General features: G+C 39.7%; 2 protein-coding genes across 2 annotated transcripts; one reads left to right on the top strand and one right to left on the bottom strand.

Moving 5' to 3' along the window:
• Positions 1-232: 232 nt before the first annotated feature.
• b3galt6 (UDP-Gal:betaGal beta 1,3-galactosyltransferase polypeptide 6) lies at positions 233-6,118 on the top strand. Its single transcript, XM_062987038.1, has 2 exons — positions 233-438; positions 4,070-6,118. The coding sequence occupies exon 2, from the start codon at positions 4,080-4,082 to the stop codon at positions 5,082-5,084; it is 1,005 nt and encodes a 334-aa protein (XP_062843108.1). The 5' UTR covers positions 233-438; positions 4,070-4,079; the 3' UTR covers positions 5,085-6,118.
• timm17a (translocase of inner mitochondrial membrane 17 homolog A (yeast)) lies at positions 6,107-9,836 on the bottom strand. Its single transcript, XM_062987039.1, has 6 exons — positions 9,768-9,836; positions 8,706-8,805; positions 8,095-8,158; positions 7,442-7,570; positions 6,881-6,991; positions 6,107-6,773 (listed from the first exon to the last, which is right to left on the bottom strand). The coding sequence occupies exons 1-6, from the start codon at positions 9,791-9,793 to the stop codon at positions 6,703-6,705; spliced, it is 501 nt and encodes a 166-aa protein (XP_062843109.1). The 5' UTR covers positions 9,794-9,836; the 3' UTR covers positions 6,107-6,702.
• Between the last annotated feature and the right edge of the window lie 215 nt (positions 9,837-10,051).

The raw sequence follows: 10,051 nt of genomic DNA, 5'->3' as shown, positions 1-10,051 counted from the left end.
TAATTTTCCAGACAGAAATGTATTATGTATACGCATAAATAATATGTATAGAATGACAATGCTAGCGCATTATTTTCCTCATTTTTTTACAGAAATATCCAGTATTATCGCTACTCATTTGGTATTGTACTATGTAGTATGCTAGTATAGTCCATCCCATAGCCTAGTAGCTTCCTGCCTGCGTCACCACAGAGCTAAAGCAGTAGTGTGTACAGTGAGGAGAAACAGTGACCACATGAACAAGTCCTGTTACATATCATTGCATTTTTGTGGTGTTTAATGTAATTATTTGACTAATTGTTTATTTTGCTGTACAGTGAGGAGAGACGCTGGTGATGTTAGTGCAGTTTAGCCGGGCTGAGTTACGCTAGCTAACAATGCACATGCGAAAATCATAAATAATCTTCAGCAAGCGGTGCAGCGTCTCAATACAAACGGGTAAATAATGATAAAATATATCTTTAATGTTTTTAAAGAGTTTTGTTTATCAGTACATAATGACTGCATTGTAATTGTTTCATTCATTTAGCAGTTAGATGTTGAACAGAGCATTACATTCATCAATTCATTGCTGACAGACACATTTTAGTAGTAATTTCGCTTCAAATAACTAATATAATATAATAATATATCTAATTTGTAAGATGGTGCAAAATATTAGGTAGGACATCTTGATAGATGTATATCATTATAAACTATATGTAGCACATCTTGATAGATGTATATCTTATCATACACTAGGTAGCACATCTTGATAGATGTATATCTTATCATACACTAGGTATGACATCTTGATAGATGTATATCTTATCATACACTAGGTAGCACATCTTGATAGATGTATATTTTATTATACACTATAGGTAGCACATCTTGATAGATGTATATCTTATCATACACTAGGTAGCACATCTTGATAGATGTATATCTTATCATACACTAGGTAGCACATCTTGATAGATGTATATCTTATCATACACTAGGTAGCACATCTTGATAGATGTATATCTTATCATACACTAGGTAGCACATCTTGATAGATGTATATCTTATCATACACTAGGTATCACATCTTGATAGATGTATATCTTATCATACACTGTAGGTAGCACATCTTGATAGATGTATATCTTATCATACACTAGGTAGCACATCTTGATAGATGTATATCTTATCATACACTAGGTAGCACATCTTGATAGATGTATATCTTATCATACACTAGGTAGCACATCTTGATAGATGTATATCTTATCATACACTAGGTATCACATCTTGATAGATGTATATCTTATCATACACTGTAGGTAGCACATCTTGATAGATGTATATCTTATCATACACTAGGTAGCACATCTTGATAGATGTATATCTTATCATACACTAGGTAGCACATCTTGATAGATGTATATCTTATCATACACTAGGTAGCACATCTTGATAGATGTATATCTTATCATACACTAGGTATCACATCTTGATAGATGTATATCTTATCATACACTGTAGGTAGCACATCTTGATAGATGTATATTTTATTATACACTATAGGTAGCACATCTTGATAGATGTATATCTTATCATACACTATAGGTAACACATCTCAATAGATGTACATCTTATTATAAACTATAGGTAGCACTTCTTGATAGATGTATATCTTATTATACACTATAGGTAGCACATCTTGATAGATGTATATCTTATCATACACTATAGGTAACACATCTCAATAGATGTACATCTTATTATAAACTATGGGTAGCACATCTTGATAGATCTACAGTGTATCACGAAAGTGAGTACACCCCTCACATTTCTGCAAATATTTCATTATATCTTTTCATGGGACAACACTATAGACATGAAACTTGGATATAACTAAGAGTAGTCAGTGTACAACTTGTATAGCAGTGTAGATTTACTGTCTTCTGAAAATAACTCAACACACAGCCATTAATGTCTAAATAGCTGGCAACATAAGTGAGTACACCCCACAGTGAACATGTCCAAATTGTGCCTAAAGTGTCAATATTTTGTGTGACCACCATTATTATCACTGCCTTAACCCTCCTGGGCATGGAATTCACCAGAGCTGCACAGGTTGCTACTGGAATCCTCTTCCACTCCTCCGTGATGACATCACGGAGCTGGTGGATGTTAGACACCTTAAACTCCTCCACCTTCCACTTGAGGATGCGCCACAGGTGCTCAATTGGGTTTAGTCCATCACCTTTACCTTCAGCTTCCTCAGCAAGGCAGTTGTCATCTTGGAGGTTGTGTTTGGGGTCGTTATCCTGTTGGAAAACTGCCATGAGGCCCAGTTTTCGAAGGGAGGGGATCATGCTCTGTTTCAGAATGTCACAGTACATGTTGGAATTCATGTTTCCCTCAATGAACTGCAGCTCCCCAGTGCCAGCAACACTCATGCAGCCCAAGACCATGATGCTACCACCACCATGCTTGACTGTAGGCAAGATACAGTTGTCTTGGTACTTCTCACCAGGGCGCCGCCACACATGCTGGACACCATCTGAGCCAAACAAGTTTATCTTGGTCTCGTCAGACCACAGGGCATTCCAGTAATCCATGTTCTTGGACTGCTTGTCTTCAGCAAACTGTTTGCTGGCTTTCTTGTGCGTCAGCTTCCTTCTGGGATGACGACCATGCAGACCGAGTTGATGCAGTGTGCGGCGTATGGTCTGAGCACTGACAGGCTGACCTCCCACGTCTTCAACCTCTGCAGCAATGCTGGCAGCACTCATGTGTCTATTTTTTAAAGCCAACCTCTGGATATGACGCCGAACACGTGGACTCAACTTCTTTGGTCGACCCTGGCGAAGCCTGTTCCGAGTGGAACCTGTCCTGGAAAACCGCTGTATGACCTTGGCCACCATGCTGTAGCTCAGTTTCAGGGTGTTAGCAATCTTCTTATAGCCCAGGCCATCTTTGTGGAGAGCAACAATTCTATTTCTCACATCCTCAGAGAGTTCTTTGCCATGAGGTGCCATGTTGAATATCCAGTGGCCAGTATGAGAGAATTGTACCCAAAACACCAAATTTAACAGCCCTGCTCCCCATTTACACCTGGGACCTTGACACATGACACCAGGGAGGGACAACGACACATTTGGGCACAATTTGGACATGTTCACTGTGGGGTGTACTCACTTATGTTGCCAGCTATTTAGACATTAATGGCTGTGTGTTGAGTTATTTTCAGAAGACAGTAAATCTACACTGCTATACAAGCTGTACACTGACTACTCTAAGTTATATCCAAGTTTCATGTCTATAGTGTTGTCCCATGAAAAGATATAATGAAATATTTGCAGAAATGTGAGGGGTGTACTCACTTTCGTGATACACTGTATATCTTAATATAGCACGAAATTATAGGCATTTCACTTAACGAGTTGAAACAGATGTGTGCATGCTTGGTAGGACATCTCGATGGGAAGGATAAGTCGATAGAACACCGCATAGGAGCAGGGCTTCATTTAGGTAGTATTCATATTTATTATTATTTTTTGTGAACTTCATCCTGATTAGACACATGCTTGGTCAATCAACATCTGCAAACACATGGCGCAAGGCATGAATAAACCCTGGACAGAGAGACATTCCATTTTTGAGTTGCATTTCCTTTAAGGTCATTTATGTTTAGTGTTGTTGTAATAATGGGCCCATAGACATAGATGTCTTACAGTACACACTTTACACTTCATGCAATCTGTGCAGAATGTCCACTCCTGGGGAGAGTAGCAACATTAATGATTGTCTTCCATGTGTAAGACAGTTTGTCTTATTGTTAATTAATGAACATTCAGGTATAAAGGAATGCCGTTGCAGCTTCCTCTCTGATTTTTGGTTCTCTGATTTCTAGACATGGTTCACATAAACAGATATTTCATGAGAAGAGCAGACGGTGACTTTATGAGTTATCTTAAGCATTGCACAAGATCTGACAAGAACTATGACAACAGTTATTATGACATAATACAGAGCATGTTACATGAGTACTGCTGTTAATTATTGTTTTATAGTAAAGTACTTATTTTCATTTCAGTCGTGACACCATGAATTTGGTCCGCCTTGTGTCCCGTCACAAGACTGCACTGGCACTCGGGGTCCTCTTCTTCTTCACCGCCGTCCTCCTCTTCCTTGCTAAATGCACCTCTGAGACATTTAAACCCCCTGACTCCCCGGGCTCTGCACCTCGAGTCCAACCCCGACCTGATCATCCAGCGGTGCCTTCTGACATCAAGAAGCTCTCGGCTTTTCTGGTGGTCCTCATCACTACCGGACCAAAATACACAGAACGACGCAGCATCATCCGCAGCACCTGGCTGTCCAAAACTGATCCCGATGTGTTCGCTCTGTTTGCAGTTGGCACAGAGGGCTTGCCATATGAGGATGTGCGGAACCTGGAGACGGAGCAGGCACGGCACGGTGACCTCCTCCTCCTTCCCGAGCTCCGGGACTCTTATGAGAATCTAACTCTAAAGCTGATTTATGCGTATTCATGGCTTGACCAGAAACTTGATTTCAAATTCCTCCTAAAGGCCGATGATGATACGTTTGCACGCCTGGACCTGCTCAAGGAGGAACTAAAGACTAAAGAACCTAGACGCCTTTACTGGGGCTTTTTCTCGGGACGAGGACGCGTCAAAGCGGCCGGGAAGTGGAAAGAGAGCGCCTGGGAGTTATGTGACTATTACATACCGTATGCATTAGGTGGAGGCTACGTGCTTTCCTCTGATCTGGTTCACTTTGTACACCTGAACTCGGCTTTTTTAAAGACATGGCAAAGCGAAGACATATCGCTGGGTGCCTGGCTCGCACCTGTTGATGTGAAACGGGTGCATGACCCACGCTTTGATACCGAATACAAATCAAGGGGGTGCAGTAATAAGTATTTGGTGACGCACAAGCAGAGCTTGGAGGACATGCTTGAGAAGCACCAGACGCTGCAGAGAGATGGTCGCCTGTGCAAAGAGGAGGTGAAGCTCCGTCTGTCTTATATTTATGACTGGAATGTCCCGCCTTCACAGTGCTGCCAGCGCAAGGATGGCATACCATGATTTCCATCGTGTCTAGCATATTCAGTGTTATTTATTTATTTGTGGTCCATGCTCGACCACCCAGTTTTATAAGTTTTGGATCCTTATTGCAGATTCATAATTAATATATGGTTGAGTAGCTTTTTCAGGGGTGTGTTTGTTAATCCCGTTCTGAATTCAATGACGTGAGCTGCTTATGTGTTGGATTTGCAGATCCAATCTGTGTTGTTGTTGCTGCTGTATCATATTACTTTACATGTAGGATTTAATTTTTTCCTTTAACTTAATTATGAACCAACTATTTATGGAAATGCTTGTTTGTAATGAAAAGTGGGTAGGACTGTTGCCTTATGCCTAGTTCACACTACACGATTTTTGCCCTGATTTTCACTCGCCGACTGACCGGCGCTAGATTTGCCGGCTCGGGAGCAACGATCGAAACAACTCGATCCGAGCGCTCGGCAACCGAAGAGAGATATCTAGCATGTCAAATATCTGGATCTGAGTCACCCAACTGGCAATGAGTACTATGTCGAACAGCCAATGAGAACGCAAGATACGGTGTGAGGGGGAAATGCAGGGAGGAGTTGTAAAAGGGTGGGACAGGGGCATAATACAGTTTATATCAGAATACATCGACATACACACAAGTTTTACAGTGTTTTTGACCTTATCGTTCTCTACAAAACATAACACCCACGCTTTTCATCTTTGCTTTAGCGCTGCCTATCAGCGCACAAACTTGGATCGCTCGCTACTTGTTGACGTGCATTTTTAGATGAAGAAGCTCTCCTGCGATTCCAGTTGGTGATAGATGGTGTAGTGTGAAACCCCCTATCGCCGATCAGTTGTGTAGTGTGAAAGCCACACCGACTTCAAAGACTCCCGATTACAAGAGATCCAGTCGCGTAGTGTGAACTTGGCAAATTGGACTGTATCCAGGCTTTGCTAAATTAACAAGCACCACTCATAAGCCCACTAAGAAATCAATAATAATAAAAACTGTAACGACAGTATTATTAAATAATAACAATAAAGAACAGTTTCAGATTGTACATGTTTATGAAATTCTTTTACAACTGTAGACTTGCTTGGTGAAAATCACAACAAATGTTAAAGCAAAATATTTTACAAATGCACACGTTTCAACACAATCTCACAGAGACAAGCGAGTCCACTCTTCACAACTTATGCTGCTTTCTATAGCAAGGAAATGAGGTCGGCGTGTGTCAGCAATGTCCAGTTCTGGTTTAGTACCTGTGTACAGCACATATTAGCTCATTTTTACATTGATGTGCCCCAACTGGTCAGGCTGACTGAATTACTATGACCTATAGCGTAGAGATCTTCAGGAATTTAAAGAGAAATCAATGTAACACTGAAGAAGTACAAGGAATGCCATGTCTTTTAGATGATTAATAGAATCTTTTAAATAAATATGGGGGGAAAACATGTAAAACGTCATACTGCAAAGAATTAAGTTAATAAAATAAATGTTTGTCTATTACATTCCCTAACCGTAACCTTACAGTGGATTACTTCAGGATACTTGTTCAATGCAGAGAGTCCAATGTGTGTAATTTCAGAACCATATTTGAGTTTGTGAAATATTAAAACATCTTGATGTTAATCAGGCTGTTCACTGGTACTGTCTGTAGTCTCCAAAGGATGAAGGTGCCATTGGGGCTGGCTCCTCTGCAAACTGTGGACCTGAAAAAAATGACAGAACTTCCTAAAAATGCTGGTAATGCTTACCATTAAATAGAGACGTCAAGGTAAAACACATCACGAACACTACGACCCTTCTATACACTTACCAGTAGGGAACTGAGCCGATGCGAATCTTGTAAGAAGGATTCCAGCACCTTCTATTAAAGCTAGCAGAATACCGCCCATAGCAGCTGAACCAACCATAGCTACAGGTCCATCTAAAAGGGGAATCGCATTAATCAGGATTATTAAAGACCATATCATTACGTTTACGTTTTCAGCATTTAGCAGATGCTTTTATCCAAAGCGACTTACAGTACTGTGACAGTATACGGTCTAAGCAATTGAGGGTTAAGAACCTTGCTCAAGGGCCCAACAGTGGCAACCTGGCAGTGCTGGGGCTTGAACCAGCAACCTTGGATTACTAATGCAGTACCTTAACCACTAGGCTACCACTGCCCATCATTAAAATTAAAAGTTATTAATAAATAATAACAATGAATAGCAGAATTAGGTTTGTGGATACTGTATGTTAATAATTAAGTAAAACATCTGCACTGAGCCTCATGGAAGCAAACATTGCAAAAACACCTTGTCCTCTTCTGATCTCCTTACAACAAGCAGTTTTAACCAATTTATGTATAAAAAAGAAAGCCCTTTTCACTAACTTCTTGCAGCAAGGATAGCACCAGTCATGGCTCCACTTGTTATCGAGTTCCATGGGTCCTCCTTTCCTCGTACTTTTACCAACCCACAGTCAATCATTGAGAAGAGCCCGCCCCATACAGCAAAGCTTCCTGTAATTCAGATTTAACATGTTGATGTTTTTTTACACTTCACATCTGTGATTGACAGCAGCTCATTAGAATGTCACTAAACAACCGTAGGAAGACAAACTGCATGGCAAGGATGGTTAGAACCAGTCTTCTTGGTGCAGGACTGAAATTGTGAAAAGCCTTTCATCAGTGAGAAGCAAAGAATAACCAGGTTGCAGTTTGTTAAAGTCTATAAGGATAGAACTGTACACCTGGTCTGCTAATGGTTAGCTGGAAGTTCTCCAGCAATGCAGAAACTGAGCAGGTTTGTCTCTAAATAGTACTCCTAAATCTTGTCTAGCTGGCTGGATTTTCTTTAACCACCATGCTAAATTATTAGCAGTTATTTGACCACTGAAAGTCATTGTTATGTTATCTTTGAAAAAAGCACATACTAAAGATCTACATAAAAAAGGCAATGTTTGTCAGTCCAGTTCACACTGTGGGTTTAGAGGGCTTAATAGATTTATATTAAAGATTAAGATTAATGTATAGCACATTTTTACCTCCTAACTGTGGCGCTCTGGTTCTGATGGCTGTCAAACTCCCCCTCATTCTGTGGTTCATTCCCTAAGAGAAGAACAGAAAGCAATCACACATTGTGTTGCGAACCTGCAAAATAGGCCAAGTAGCAATTTATGCCACAATTAAAAGAAATTGTGGAATAAAGACGCTGTGGATCCTCATCAAACTAAGTCAGAGGAATAAGCCATACAAGTCCATATAAAAACAACACTGTGTTGATTCTATCCAGAATTGGTTGACCTTGCAAAAGCACCACTGTCTCATCCAGGAGGTCGTTAAAAACAAATATCTAAGGAACAGTAGACGTCACCTTAAAAAAAAAGTCAGCTGACATTTCAGTAGCTTAAAACAAATAGAAAAAAAAGTAACAATTTCCAACTCATATTTGAATATGACCATGTGATGCAGAGCTTTGTATGAGAGGAAGCAACTGATCCCAGATGTGATACAGAAAGTCCTTGGTGCTCTGCAGTGTGGAGCAATAAGCAAACATTAAAAACATTTGAAACACTGGTGGAAACACTTGGAACAATAGCAATTAATCTTCATAACAAAAAACTGCACCACTACATGTAGACAAAGCAGAACTTACAGAAGGTGAGTTTCTGAAGCCTTTAACAGCCTGGAATATCCCTCCACCTATGGCTCCCATCGTAAAGGCGCCTCCACAGTCATCCACTATTCTCCAGGGGCTAAAATATAGAAAACCAAAGATTACTTTAACAGATAGAAGTGGGACAAGATAACAAGAACACAAGCTCTACAAAGTGCTGAATACTTACTCGTCTTCACCCACCTTGAATGCATGTATAACATTTTTGTTTACACATACATGCAAAGAGAGTGCTATAGGTCTAAACAAAACAGGAAAACTTTTTAATATAGTCACAGTACTGTAAGTGGCTTTGGACTTAAAAATGTAAATATAGTGCAGAGAACTGATTACTGAGTTGCCACTGTATGCAAATGTGAGTAAAGATATAATGATGTGGGTTTATCTTACTGCTCTACATCACCGCCACATTAAGCTGTTTTATTAACTAGAGTATAAATAGCTGATGTGACACTTTATTAATATTTGTATTATTGGTTAAATTGATGTGCAGATTATTAGATGTAAATCTATCACAGCACACTAGATCTGTACTCTTACTAATATCAGTTGTGGACAGATTAGACAGTAAAACTGAACTAAATAAAGATCACCACTGTGATTTATTAGATTAGTATTATTGGGGACAGTGATTATTCCATATAGCTTTTATCTAGGACGTGTAATAGCCCAAAATATGTTTTTTAAATAGCTAGTTAAGAATGACCAACAAATTAAGTACGTTATTATATGAACTAGTTTAATTAGCAGGTAAATCAGGAATAAAATAACATCTGTTCTAAATCCAGACATTATAAACATAATGATCAGTTCAGTGTATAAACAAGGTCAGTCTGTTCCAGGCTCTGGACTGTAGGAAGGACATCATGGTGAGTAATGACATGAGCATGAATGAACCCTGACAGCTTCTGTTCAGCTCCAACACACTGACAACGACAACATATATCGCTCTACAACACACCTACATCTATGTTTAATATATGTACATACTTAATTTTAGTAAGTGTGACAATAATGGTGAAGTTTAGCCGGTAAGCTTACCATGGTTCCCTCGCGTACTCCTCCATTTTGTTCTTTCCTCGTTCTCGGTGACGCGATTCTTCTTCTTCTGTTTTGTGGCGGAAATAGTTTCATTGTGCACTACCGCCACCAACCGGACCTGGTGCTGGAAACAGGGCTAGTAAAGTGCTGCGGTTCTCAAATGTACGTTTTCCACTACAAGGAACGGAGCCCCTAAAATATGTGGAGCAAAATCTGTACCTTATCTTATTTCTTTTATTTAATTCAAACATTTAGCTTTTTATTATTTCAGTTTTTATTATGTA

The sequence above is a fragment of the Trichomycterus rosablanca genome, chromosome 24 (genome assembly GCF_030014385.1).
Source record: "Trichomycterus rosablanca isolate fTriRos1 chromosome 24, fTriRos1.hap1, whole genome shotgun sequence".
Taxonomy (NCBI): Eukaryota; Metazoa; Chordata; class Actinopteri; order Siluriformes; family Trichomycteridae; genus Trichomycterus; species Trichomycterus rosablanca.
The sequence above is the reverse complement of the archived record's forward strand: the minus strand, read 5'-3'. Positions and strand labels throughout refer to the sequence as shown.